Source organism: Pristis pectinata, chromosome 7 (assembly GCF_009764475.1).
Source record: "Pristis pectinata isolate sPriPec2 chromosome 7, sPriPec2.1.pri, whole genome shotgun sequence".
In the NCBI taxonomy this organism is placed as follows: Eukaryota; Metazoa; Chordata; class Chondrichthyes; order Rhinopristiformes; family Pristidae; genus Pristis; species Pristis pectinata.
Genome location: NC_067411.1, coordinates 26,920,880 through 26,935,091, shown reverse-complemented (window position 1 = coordinate 26,935,091; position 14,212 = coordinate 26,920,880). Strand labels below are relative to the sequence as shown.

At 37.1% G+C, this 14,212-nt stretch overlaps 1 protein-coding gene across 6 annotated transcripts in view; it reads left to right on the top strand.

Moving 5' to 3' along the window:
- The window catches only part of fcho2 (FCH and mu domain containing endocytic adaptor 2), a 159,867-nt gene that overhangs the window by 120,646 nt on the left and 25,009 nt on the right, over positions 1 to 14,212 (top strand). For 3 of the 6 annotated variants that reach the window (XM_052019148.1, XM_052019147.1, XM_052019144.1), the window contains 4 exons: positions 1,452 to 1,581; positions 6,938 to 6,985; positions 9,724 to 9,783; positions 13,412 to 13,523. In XM_052019148.1, the coding sequence (XP_051875108.1) occupies positions 1,452 to 1,581; positions 6,938 to 6,985; positions 9,724 to 9,783; positions 13,412 to 13,523 (350 nt within the window). The remainder of the gene's footprint in view (positions 1 to 1,451; positions 1,582 to 6,937; positions 6,986 to 9,723; positions 9,784 to 13,411; positions 13,524 to 14,212) is intronic. The other 3 variants (XM_052019149.1, XM_052019146.1, XM_052019145.1) reach the window with 2 other exon arrangements.

Below are 14,212 nucleotides of genomic sequence, written 5' to 3'. Positions count from 1 at the left end.
TAGGAAAGGTTTAGAGGGATATGGGTCAAATGGAGGCAGATGGGACTAGCTCAGGTAGGCACCTTGGTCGGCATGGATGAGTTGGGCCAAAAGGCTTGTTTCCATGCTATATAACTCTATGAAAACTGTACACGGTATTCCAAATGCGGCCTCACCAATGACTTGTACAACTGCAACATAATGTCCCAACTCCTATATTCAATGCCCTGACTGATGAAGGCCAGTGTGCTAAATGCCTTTTTCACCACCCTGTCTACCTGTGACACTGCTTTCAACGAACTATGCACTTGTACTCCCCAGTCCCTCTGCTCCATTACACTCCCAAGTGCCCTACTACTCATTGTATAAGTCCTCTGACCGGTTTGACTTTCCAGATGTGTAAAAATCTCGTTCCTCAAAACCCACCTGCTGTACTGACTACTGAAATGAGAATCTTCAGATTTATTTTTTGGAAGCATCTAACAAGAGTAAAGTTACTGCCTGGTGTTAATCCCTTGTCATTAGTTTTATAAATGGCATTTCTTAAGTCTAAAGGAAAATGCAGGGTGCTGATGATTCTCTACATAATTAAGATCAATGCAAACAACCTTTAGGGTTAACTTTTAGGATTTTAATTACTATTTTAAATTAGATGGATTTGTTTAATGGTGTATTTTTGTTTTTGCCTGCAAACTCAATTTGGTTTAAAACATAATGACTTTAATCTTGCTGAGTTTTCTTTAAGTGCATTCTTAGCAAGTAAATACTTAAATTCTAGAAAAAAATTAAATGCATTCAGATTAGCTCAATTAAATAAAATAATGTAAATGACATATTTAACCATCTTCCTCACCATTATTCCTTGTCATTCAAATACAGAGATTTATATGCAGAAATGTTTACTTTTTCATGGGATAGCGACATTGCCAACAATGTTCCTATTTATTGTTCATCCCTAAGTACCCCCAAACTAAAGAAGCAAATAAGAATTAACTACATTGGTGGATCTGGAGTCCTATATAGGCCAGCCCAAGTAAGGGCGCCATACTTCCTCCCCTGAAGGACATTTATTGACCTTATAGGTTTATGGCAACACTATTTATTCAAGATTACCCCTACTGAGACTAGCTTATTTTTAATTATTGTTTTATTTAGTTACTTGAATTCGAATTCTCTAGCTGCTATGGTGTGATTCAAACCTGTGTACGCTGATCAGTGGTTCAGAACTCGGACTACTAGCTAGTCTTGTAACAACCATTACTTTATCTTGCCCTACAAAACCTGAAAATGTTTATGCTCCAACACTGAACATGATTAAGGATATCATCTGCCAGAATTCCTGCAGTAGAAAGTCAATGTAATTTTGCCACCTGTTGTTTGAGTCAGTAGCCTTATTATTATGAAACTTTTTTTATATTTAGCTACAAAAATATGTATGAGCAAACTGTGCTAATAATTTTATTTCTTTTCAGTCCAGATCATTCAGTCCTACATCTTTGTCCACGACTAGTCCACCTCCTGTAGCCCCACTGGCACGTGCTGAAAGTACATCCTCAATTGGGTCCTCCGCTTCTTTAAGTACAACAACGACACCAACAGTTGGTAGGTCCATAGTAGAAGTCATTGTGGCTTAAGTTCCTTTATGACTGTCAGTATTATGTAACACAACAAACAAGCTAACCTGAAGAATTTATGCTTGTTTCACTTGCTGTAAGCATTTCCAGTGATTGACAATTTCAATCACAATTTTTTGTGGGAGTGATATAAATAAAACTCCAGTAACCTGCAGAGCACTGATTTTTCCTCTATCCAAACAGTTACATACCCGCTGGGAACCTGGTATGGACCCCTGTCCTCCCTGTTGATATGTGTTGCTGTGCCAAGAGCTGATGTGAACCCCTGGGACTATCCACTGCTGGTTTTATGTCAGGATCCCAGCACAGCAACGCTGTCAGTCACATCTCTCTATGTATAATGACCCCTTTTATAGCGGATTCTGTTGGTGTTTTCGTTCCTAGAAAACTCATCCCACATGCTACGTGAGAAAGAAGTGTAGGGACGTAAAATATCTGTTCATCTTGTGGAGCTACTCATTCCCATTAAATAAGATTGGTTTGCTTATGAGGATTATAGATGAGAGAGGGAGAAGGAGTGAAAGAGAGAGAGAAAGACTGACTGAATGATTGAATCTATTATCGTCAAATAGTCAAAAGATGGACTGGGATTTTGCTTTGGTTATAATCTTGGGTTTCATTGCTGAAATGAAATGGGGCAAATTAATTGTTTTGAGATTAAAAACAGCAAATGCTGGAAATAATCAGCAGGTCAGGCTGCAACTGTGGAAGAGTTAACATTTCAGATCAAAAATCCTTCACAAGAACTGGAAAATTTTCAAGTTGCAAACTGGTGAGGGTAACTCTTTAAAACATTGAATGCTTTTTTGTTCACAGCAAAAGATTATCTTTTTTCAATTAAATTTTATGAATAGATTAAGATTGTTTCAGTACTCAGTTGGAAACCCTGAATTCTTGGAAATCAAAAACCATGTCCCTTGTATGTTGGAGTTCAGTTAAAGTTTTCAAATGAAATTTAAGATTGAAAAGTGAAATCTAACAAATCAGTTGGACTCACTGAACCTGAGAACCAAATTTGATTTAAACCCACACAGAAAAATGATAAAGTCAACATGACTGAGAAGAATCTGAGTTCTGAGGAAAGGTCCCTGACCCGAAAAGTTAACTGGTTGCTCTATCCATGGATGCTGCTTGACTGACTGAGTTCTTCTAGCATTTCTGTTTTTGTGACTGAGAAGAATCAGTTTTCACCAAACAAATAGCTGGCAAGATGCCACAATGTTGCATATCAGAATATATTAACTGTAATCGAGGCTTAAGGACCTGTATCTAAATTGCTAGACATTTAACTGTTTGCCCATTGTATTATAATGGCCATAATGAATGGAAACAGATTAAATATTGAAAGAACTCTCTTGTTGGTATTATTTAGGTACACCAGCATTACTTTCTTCTTTTTCCATTTATAGGGTGAGAGCCATGTTTACAATGCAAACATTTATTCTAATCTTCAATTATCCTTGAAAAGGTGGTGGTGACCTACCGACTTGAACTTTGGCAGTCCTTCTTGCAATAGTCCTGTTAGGTAGCGAATTCCAGGATTTAGATTCAGTGGCAGTGAAGGAATAATAATAAGTTTCCATGTTGGGATAAAATGTGACTTGGAGAGAAATATGCTTGTGGTGACATTCCTATGTACCTGCTTTCCTCGGCCTCTTTGCTGGTCTAGTTCATGGGCTTGGGAAGTGCAATCAAGTTAGGTGTGCCAAGTAATAACAATATACAAGTAATAACAGATTATGTACTCTGTAGACATAATTTGCTGTCAATGGAGGAAATGAATGCTTAGGTGGTAAATAGTTGGTTTCAGTCAAGACATTTGCTTTCTGTTGGATGATATTGAGCTGCTCATTTGTTGTTGGAATTACGCTCATCCAGGTAAGTGGAGAGTACTCCATAAAGTTTGTGCCTTGTAGCTGGTGGAATGGCTTTGGGAAGTTAAGAATCGACACAGTTTACCCAGCATCTAACTTGTTCTTACAGCCATGATACTTACCTGGCTGATCCATGTGGTGATCCCCAGGATGTTATGATGGGAGCTTTGATGATGGTATTATTGTTTAATGTTAAGGGTTGGTGGTTAGACTATCTTTGGCAATGGTCATTACTTGGAATTTAGGTGGTGTGAATATTATATGTCACTTATCAGCCCATGGCTCTGTGCTGCCTGGATCTTCTTTTATATAGGTGTGGACTAGTTCATTATCTGAACAGTTGCAAATGGAATTAAACATTCTGCAATCATCAGCAAACATCCCTCTTCTGACCTTTTGATAGAAGGACTGTCATTGAAATAGTCTTTGAGGATAGTTGGGCTATGAACACTGCCTCATGGAAATTCTATAGTGAATTCCTGGATTTTAGATCCCACCATTAGATTGTTTTCTCCTTAATGCCCATATACTTGAGTTTTACCATGATGCCATATTTGGTCAATTGCTACCTTGATGTCAAGGGCAGTCACTCTCATCTTATATCTAGAACTTTACCAATTTTATACCAAGGCTGCAATGAGGTCTGGAGGTGAGTGGTTTTGGCAACACCCAAACCCAAACACATGTTGGCGAGCAGGGTTATTGATGAGTTTCATTTAGTGTTATTGTCAACAACACCTCCCACCACTATGCTGCTGTTTGAGAATAGACAGATTGGATTTAACTACATACAAATATATGAATTAGGAGCAGTAGTAGACCATTCAGTCCCTTGAGCCAGTTCCAACATATAATAAGATTACAGCTGATATGATTATAACCTCAACTCTTGATTCCCATTTACTTTTGGTAACCTTTCTTCACCTTGCTTATCTGTCTACCTCTGAAGTAAAAATATTCAAACATTCTGCTTCATGTTTATGGAAGAGAATTACAAAGACTTATAACTCTCCCAGAGGGGAAAAAATCACTTCATCCCTATCTTAAATGAGCAACCCCTTAATTTTTGAACAGTCGGCCTCTAGTTCTAGATTCTTCTCCTTTTTGTAGGCAGGGCAATTTTTCATATTGTTGGGTAAATCCTCGCACGATAACTCTACTGGAACATCTTGGCAAGAAGCATGACTAGTTTTGGTGCATGCCTTCAGCACCACAGCTAGAATGATACCTAGTTCCATTGTCCTAGGCTGTAGTTAGTGCTTGGGGTTGTTTCTTGATAGCTTGGAGAGTGAATTGTTTTGGCTTAACTTTACTGTCTGTGATGGTGAGGATCTCAGGAAGAAATGAAATATATATTTGGCATTTTTGGTTGAAGACATTTGCAACTGTGTCTTTGGCATTCTCATGCTGTGTTTTGTTATTATTGCTGGATCTGAATGTTTCTCCTCCACCTGTAACCTGTTTAGTTGTCCAATAACATTCACAACTGCCTATGGCAGGATACTTAGCTCTACCTAATGCTGCTTTTGTTGTTTAACACACATTTGGCAGCTCTACTGCAGCTTCAACCTGACACTTCACTTTTCATATGTTCTCCCATGCTCAAGAGTTCTTTTTGCTCTGCTCTACTATAGTCATCATTGAACCAGGACTGGTCCCCTGACTTGACAGTGTGGTAGGGTGAGAGATAAGCCTAGGTTTACCGATTATGGTGGAATACAACTCTTCTGTTTCTGATAACCCACAGTCCTTCATGGATGACCAGCTTTGAGCTACTAAATCATATCTGAATCTATCCCATTTAGCAAGATGGCATTGCCACACAACATGATGGAGGATGTCCTCAGTATAAGGATGTGACTTAGTTGTCATTCTTATTAAAATTGTCATGGACAAATGCATGTGCAACAGGTTGACAAAAACAAATATTCATCCACCATCTGTCACAGACCCACCTGGCAACTATGACTTCACAACTTGATCGGTTGTGGTGCTTTCAAATCACTTGACATTGGAAATGCATCATCCAGCCAGAGTACATTCTGCGCTCTTGCTATCTTCCTTCGTTCAACATTAAGTACTTATTCATCAGCTGAAGAAGGTGGTAATCAACCAGAGATTGACTCAATGCCATGAATTTCTTGGGGTCTGACATCAATGTAGAGGACTCTAAGGGACACTGCTTCCTGAGTGAATAATCACATTACCTGCATCTTTAGTTAGTTGAACAAGGTGTACCCATGGATTATGGTGAAGAAGTCTGCAGTGTTGACAGAAAGTATGATTCAGTGATTGCAACTAGTTTTGATGGTCAAAGTGTCCTGGATGCTGCATGTATGCAAGTTATTGAAGGACAACATGCAGGTTCAGCAGGTGAGGATAAATAATATCCTAGCCTCTATAACTAGAGGATATGGTTATAGGAATAAAGAAGTCTTAATGCAATCACCTTGATGAGATCACACCCAGAGTACCGTGTGCAGTTTTAGTTTCCTTAACTAAGAAAGGATATACTTGCCATCAGGGAGTGCAGTGAACGTTCACTAGACTGATTCCAGGGATGGTAAGCTTGCCTTATGGGGAGAGTCTGAGTGGACGGAAACTCTATTCTCTGGAGTTTAGAAGAATGAGAGGCAATCTGTTTGAAACTTGCAGGCTAGATGCAGAGAGGACACTTTCTCTAACTGAGAAATCTAGGACCTGGAGAGAGAGTTTGAAAATAAGGAGTAGGCTATTTAGGACGGAGATGAAGTTTCTTCATTCAGTGGTTAAGTCATTGAGTTTGTTTAAAATAGAGATTGATAGATTCCTGGATGGTAAGGGAATCAAGGGATATTGTGATAGTGATGTTCAGACATTAACTTGATGTGTCAGAGCTGGCTTTAAGAGCACGATAGCTTATACCTACTCCCAATGCTCTTGCTCTTATTGTTATGTTTTGCATGAAACTAAATGGCAAAATATGTTGAAACCAATCAGCACTGAATGTTCAAGCACTAGCAGTTCAAGAAACCAGCACATCACCTTTGTCATCATCTTGAGGACAGTTAGAAGTGTGATTAAATTCAGGCCTTAACAAGAATGCCCAAATCCTATGGGGGAAATAAACACGTACTGATAACTTTTATAATGCAGATGTCACATAACATTTTTGCTCTCAGTTCAGCCGGCATATTTATATTCTGTATTTTGAACTTTTATTTCAGCTTTTTGATGTTATTATCCTGTTTAAAAATTAAGCCTGTGAACAGCAATTTTGATTGTTTGATAGTTCATTTTAATGCATGTAACGTGACAAAATAATTACAACATCTGAAAGGATTTATTAATGTTATAACAATTCCAATTGACTCTAGCAATGATAAACTATTGGCTACTTGAAAACATTTCCAGGATAGCATTTTCAAGTTCCTTCTACACAGTTGCTTTCCTTCCTTTATTTTTCCTCAGTCACAGACCACTTACGTATGAATTTTGCAGCTGGAGGTCACATGTCTGGTAATTTTTTTTATGTGTACTAATTGTTATGCTTATTTAATTTTGCTGTATGGCTTTGCATCACTAGACAAGAGAAAGACTTTGAAAACATTTTCATAGCATGGTTATAGTTCCATGACAGAAGAATTTACTTTGTTTTGCTTGCAAAACAGTTACAAATCTAATTCACATTTTAACAATTTATTTACAAATAACATTCTCTGTTCATGTTATTGTGAAATATTAACAGTTGTTAGGTATATTAGTAAAATCTCATGAAATATCAATCAGCATTTAGAGCAGCTTTAACAATATTTACAAAATTCCAACCTTAAACCACTTCTTCAGTATCTGGTACATTTTTTTTTAATGTCATTTAAAACTTAAACTTATATTGCATCATTCATGATTTTAGAAGGTCCCAAAGCTCTATTTTGATCATCAAGTGCTTTTAAATTAGAGTCATTCTAATAGTCATAGAATTATACTGTACAGAATCAGGCCCTTCAGCCCAACTCATCCATGCTGACCAGGTTGCCTGAGCTAGTCCCATTTGCATAATGCTGTTGTCCCTACATTACAAGAAGGTAAATGGCCACATATTCTATTTCATTGTTGTTATGGGAAATCTTGTCTCCTTTTTCTGAAAGTGTCCTTTACATCCAGATGAGAAGGTACAGGATTACAATTCAATCTCGTTGGGTGTGGAGGGCAGGGAGGAGGAGAATTAAGGGAGTTTGGCATGGTGCAGTTGGGTATGAGGCAGTGGGGAGAAGTAGGTGAATGGATGATCTTAGCTTTAGGTACAGAGAGACCTACTGGCGCCACCATTGGAGATGATGATGGACAAGATAGGACTGTGTGGTATGAGAAAATGGGTTATGTGGCAAAGAACTGGAGGCCACTTATGCTCCCCAATTTACCCAGGGAATTTGCCACTGGAATGGGCGTGAAACTCAAAAAGGCATTAGATAGGTCGATACTTGCAAGCTATGTGATTAAATGTATTTGGTACATAAAAAAATTTCATCCGTAGAACATGATGTTCTAGACTTTCCAATCCAAGTCAGTATTTCTGTAATCTCATGGAGCTCTGCTGTGAACTAGTTCAGTTTTGTGGCTGCCAGTATTGAGACAGATCAAGAATTGTCTGTTGTGGGACCCCAGACCTATATTCCAGCTTCTCAGGACATTACTGCAGATGAATCCGGATAGAGGAGATGTCAGGGGTAAGTTTTTTACTCAGAGAGTGGTGAGTGCATGGAATGGGCTGCCGGAAACAGTGGTGGAGGCAGATATGATAGGGTCTTTCAAGAGACTGTTAGATAGGTACATGGAGCTGAGTAAAATAGAGGGCCGTGGGTAAACCTAGTAACTTCTAGGGTAGGTACATGTTCGGCATGGCTTTGTGGGCCGAAGGGCCTATAGTTTTTCTATGTTCTAAAAGGAAAAAAAAACACTTCTGTAGTCTTAAAATTGATTTCTGTATAAATTGAAACTATTTATTGTTTAAAGAAACTGTACCAGGTTTTATTACCACATCATACACTTAATTTTGGTTTTTGGTGCTGTTAATGTAATGTTAGTTAGTAAAAAGCATTCAAACAATGGGAGATTCCCAACTTTTGAAAAAAAGAAAAATATAAACACTGCTTTTATTATCTTCAGACCATACCTCCAATTTTAGTGTACTGCTTTGTATTACATGTAATTTTTTTTACCCAGCATTGTTAGTAATGGGCTTTGTTAATGCACATTCTGGTTTTGTCAGATCATTATTTTAATGCTGTATTCTGATGGGCTTTGAAAATATTACTGAGGCTAGCCTTTTATTGTATATCTTAAAATAAGTAAAAAGCTTTAAACTGTCTGTATAATAGAACATTTTCTACAGACCTTCATTCCCCAGATGGCTATTTAATACATTTACCTGCCTAATTTAGATCTTCTTTGCATTAAAAATAATTATTAATGGAAAACCTTTTAGCTAAAGATAGCATTCGTTTAATTCATGCTTTTACCTTCCCTTTTCTGTAAGCCTTTTGACCTTAGTGCTATCTGGTATTGTGACTTGGCTCTTAAACCAGCTTTTATAATATAAACAAATCCCTGTGACAAGACTGATGCTTCAGAAGTTTAGAAGATTGTACCTACTAATTCATATGTATAGCATTTTAATTGTGGTGCATTTGTAATTTACTCCAAACTTTTTTTTTCTTTGTGTTTTCTTTCCTGTACTGAAATGAGGTAATTACTTGTGCAAAATTATAATGGTTCTTACTTTGATAATTTTTGACTTGAATAACTTATCTCATAAAACTATCAAACACATGTATACCATACATTTGAATTTTGTGACTGAATTTGATATAAAGGGTAAATTTAGTTTGCATTGGCTTGAATATAAAAAATTTTGACCTTCATATACCGCATAGTTAAAACGCACTGATTTAGTGGCTATTAAATAACTGTGCCTGGAGATCAATGGCACCTTCAGTTTGCAAGAAAGCTGCATCAAAACACAATAAAGACATGAGTTTAACAGAGAATGTAAATCCTTGTATAAGGGAGTTATAAGCATATTTAGCATTAAGAAGAAAATAGGTTTACTTAGTTTTATTGTTCCTAAAACTTGGCATTTGAATTTTGCACAATTAAAATTCAGAAGCTCTAGTTTTTTGCTGCATGACACCTTTGCTTTAATATCTGCTCATTGTCTTATGGTCTTTGTCCATATCTTTGTGTGTTTATCGTATTAGATGGTGATGTTTTCATTGGAAAGCTTCCTTCATTTGAGAAACGCAGTGAGACACCTGCAGGTACAGTACTTGGTGAAGAGCTTGAACCATTTACTGGATTTTTTTAATTATGTTTTCAGTTGTGAGGGGTCTTTTTGTTCTTTCTAGCAATAATAGTTTTTTTAAGGTAAATTGATACACATCTATGATCAAAACATTTTTCAACAATGACTTGCTTTTTACATACAGATGAATATGTTGAAATATTCATGTTTGATAATGCCAGTTATGTTGTACTAAGTTTTAAAAATTTCTGTCATAAAAAGTTCATGTAAGTCCAACAAGTTTTAAGTGTGAGAACATAGGTTCAGAAATTTTTAATTAAAGTGAAACCAGACCCTTCTGGTCAGTAATGATTATCTTTCGTTGCTTCTGCAATCTCCTCCATATGAATAGGTTATAATTTTAGTGTGTGGTATCATGAAGGCAAAGTATCTGCAGTTATCTATGTTTATGGTTTGATGCTAGAGCTACAATTTGGAAGGTGGGGTGTAATAAAGGAAAAATTTTGGACCTTAGGTAATAAAGGAATAGAATATTTCATGTCAAACATTGGCAATGATTTAATCTATTATCAGATTTGGGAGGATTCCAAAGAGATGAATCGTATTTAGGATATTTGAATCCAGTACCTTTTCATTCTCAGAACCAGATTCAGCAATGCCTCCTTTTTGGGCTGAAAACAATCCAGTCAAAGTTGTTTCAAAAGCATTTCAGAAACTCCTCCCCTTCTTTATTCTTCACTCTAACTTTATTCCAATCAACATTGGGGCAGTTGAAGATTTTATTCCTTCATTTTCAAGGACTGGGCATCACTGGCAAGGTTAACATTTATTGCCCAAACCTAATTGCCCTCGAGTAGCCTTCTCAACACTAGTGCCCCACAAGGCTGCGTCCTCAGCCCCCTACTCTACTCACTATACACTAACGACTGCATGGCCAGATTCTACTCTAACTCAATATACAAGTTTGCAGATGGCACCACCGTGGTGGACTGAATCTCAACTAACGATAAGTCAGACTACTGGAAGGAGATAGCGAGCCTCATGCCGTGGTGTCATGACAACAGCCTTTCCGTCAATGTCAGCAAAACAAAAGAGCTGGTCATTGACTTCTGGAAGGGGGATGGTGTACACGCTCCTGTTTATATCAGTAGTTCTGAGAGCTTCAAGTTCCTAGGAGTGAACATCACTAATAGCCAGTCCTGGTCCAACCACGTAGAGGCCACAGCCAAGAAAATGCACCAGTGTCTCTGCTTCCTCAGGAGGCTAAAGAAATTTGGCATGTTCCCTTTGATCCTCACAAATTTTTATCAATGCACTATAGAAAGCATCCTATCCAGATGCACCACAGCTTGGTATGGCAACTACTCTGCCCAAGACCACAGTAAACTGCAGAGAGTTGTGGACACAGCTCAGCACATCATGGAAACCAGCCTCCCCTCCATGGACTCGGTCTACACCCTCACTGCCTCGGTAAAGCACCACCATAACCAAAGATTCCACCCACCCTGGACTTTCCCTCTTCCCCACCCCTCCCATCAGGCAGAAGATACAAAAGTCTGAAAGCATGTACCACTGGGCTCCAGGACAGCTTCTATCCTGCTCTTATAAGACTATTGAACGGTTCCCTAGTATGATAAGATGGGCTGTTGACCTCACAATCTACCTCGTAATGGCCTTACACCTTATTGTCTACTTGCACTGCACTTTCTCAGTAAATGTAACACTATATTCTGCATTCTGTTATTGCTCTTCCCTTACACTACCTCAGTGCACTGACGTAATGAAATGATCTGTATGATGGCATGCAGAACAAAGTTTTTCACTGTACCTCATACATGTGACAATAATAAACCAATTTACTAAAGCACTCTAATCTTCTGGTGAAGGTTTTCCCACTGTGCTGTTGGATAGGGATTTCCAAGATTTAGACTCAGCAACAGTGAAGGACAGGAGACATATTTCTTAATCAGGATATTGTGCAACTTGGAGGGGGACCTGCACTGATGGTGTTTCCTTACACCTGCCCATCTTGATGTGGTGGTGTTATTGGAGTAGCCTAGATAAGTAACTGCAGTACATTTTTCGATGGCAAACACAGCAACCACTGTGAGTTGATAAGGAAGGGAATGAATCTTTAGGGAGGTTGATGATGTGCCAGTCAAGTGAACTCTTTTATCCTGAATTATGTTGAGCTACTTGAGAGCTGTTGGAGTTGCACTCCTGACCTGTCTTGTAGTTGATGGAAAGGCTTTGGCTCTTGTGGCTATTTCTGAAGTCATCACTCACTGAATTGCTGGTAACAGAAATATAAATTAACAGAAAGTCAAGGACCCGCAGAACATTAGAAGTAACATCAAGTGTAAAACAATATGATGGAAAATTTAATGATCCATTTCCCAGGGTATCTTTCTGTGCTGTACGTGATTAAATAAAGTGACAAAGTAATTATTTAAAATGGCCCTTTAGTGCTGAATAGAATAATATATCAAGAATGAAAATGATTTAATATTGAACATTAACATTTTGGAAATAAATGCAGAATTTCTGCAAGAATGTTGTGAGCATTTATCTAAAATGAACTAAATTGAACTACTGTGTAGTGACAAAAAGATCATTTTTAACTCCTACTGTAAATTGACAGCCAAGAAGATAGTAGCCTAATTTGCCTTTTAATTAAGACGAAACACAAAATGCTGGAAATACTCAGTAGGTTAGGAAGCATCTACAGAGAGAGAAACAGAGTTAATGTTTCAGGTCAGTTATCTTTTTGGAAAAAGAAACATAATTAAAAGTACATTTTTGAGAACTAATTGCAGCATTTTTATTTTATCTTTGCAGTAACTGCAGTGTTTTGCTTTTGGATTGTTTTTAATTTTTTGTTCAATTAAGTTTGTATGCTGAATATTAGAGGAACAACTTTCAGCAGTTTGTGCCTAAATAGATTTAGACCTTCAGTACTTTACTCTTGTTTGGCAATATGCTTGCAGAGTGTAAATGCATCAGCTTTAAAATTGCAATCAAGATACAGTATATGGGGGGGGGGGGGAATGTGCATTAGGATATACAGGTTTTTAAATTTTATTCTAATGTTTCAGTATTAAAATAATAGATAAGTAGTGGACATATGCATAGCAAATTATGTTCATGATTTTTAATTTTCATTTGAACAGCAATCATTTAAGCAGTTGCAAACTACAAGGGATTCTTCATGGAAAAAGTCTTAATTTTAGCAGTTTTGAAGTAAATTACATCACTACATTTCAAACAGTTTGTGCATCTACAGATGAATTTGATATGACAACTTTATAAGTAATTTTACTATGCAAGGATCGGTGGGTTGCATTATTAAAATACTGGAAAATGGTTGCAGTTATGTGTCCAAAATGTGCACTTAACTGCAAAAGTTTCTGTTTTAAAAAGAAAAACATTTTGTGTTTTACTTTGCAGACTTTTTCAACCTCATTTCTAGGTTGTTTTGGATAATCAAAGTTGGATGCCAGGATATTTTAAAGTAACATTTTTTGATCTGATTTTTAAAATATTGCTAAAAGTTTCATGGACTTAAATAAGTTAAAATAACTAAAAACATAATTAACTTAAATTAATGTGTAGTTTATGTTGATTTTCCTTTGTTTATCTACTAGGTACTTCTCGTGGACCTAGTCCTATAAGCCTTGGGACACAAGATTCCTTACCAGTTGCAACAGCGTTTACTGAATCGGTTAATGCTTATTTCAAGGGAGCAGACCCATCAAAGTATGTGGAACTTATTTACATACCAAAAATTATTTAGTTAGCCATACATCTATGGAAAAGTTGATTTTTTTTAAAAAATAAAAATGAATGCATTACTGTTGAACTTTCACCTTTTTGAAGAAGTGCAAATGTATATTGAAAACGAGTTCAACCTCAGGCCACCAAAAATTAGATATTGTAAAACTAAAAATGTTGGGTTGTACATTGTTAAAATTTTTAATGGTGCAGCTATTGAATTTAAGTGTTAATGTTAATACAATTTAGTCTATCATACACCACATGTGGCATATTGAAATGTAAACAGTTACATTTTTCTGTTGAAGAGTCTTTCAGACTTGCAACTGATGAAATTAGTAGACACTGTTAAATATTTACTCTCCCATCACTAATAAGTAAAGAAACATTTCAGAATGCACGTGTACTAGGTCAATGATTCATTGCTTACTGTTGAGTTGCCTGGCCTTATTCGGACAGTATTGAGCAATATAGTTTGTCTTGATGTTCTTGAAACAGGAAGGAAAAAGATAAACAAACTCCCTACAGCTGATTTCTGTCATCAGTTTTCTGCTGGTGCAGGCAAGTGAGTAGACTATAAGGTCACATGTGGGCTCTGCTGTAATCCTTACCAATCTGTGAAGAACACCTGTATAAGTATAAATTCAGCTTGAGGATGATAGGTAGCTAGAGTC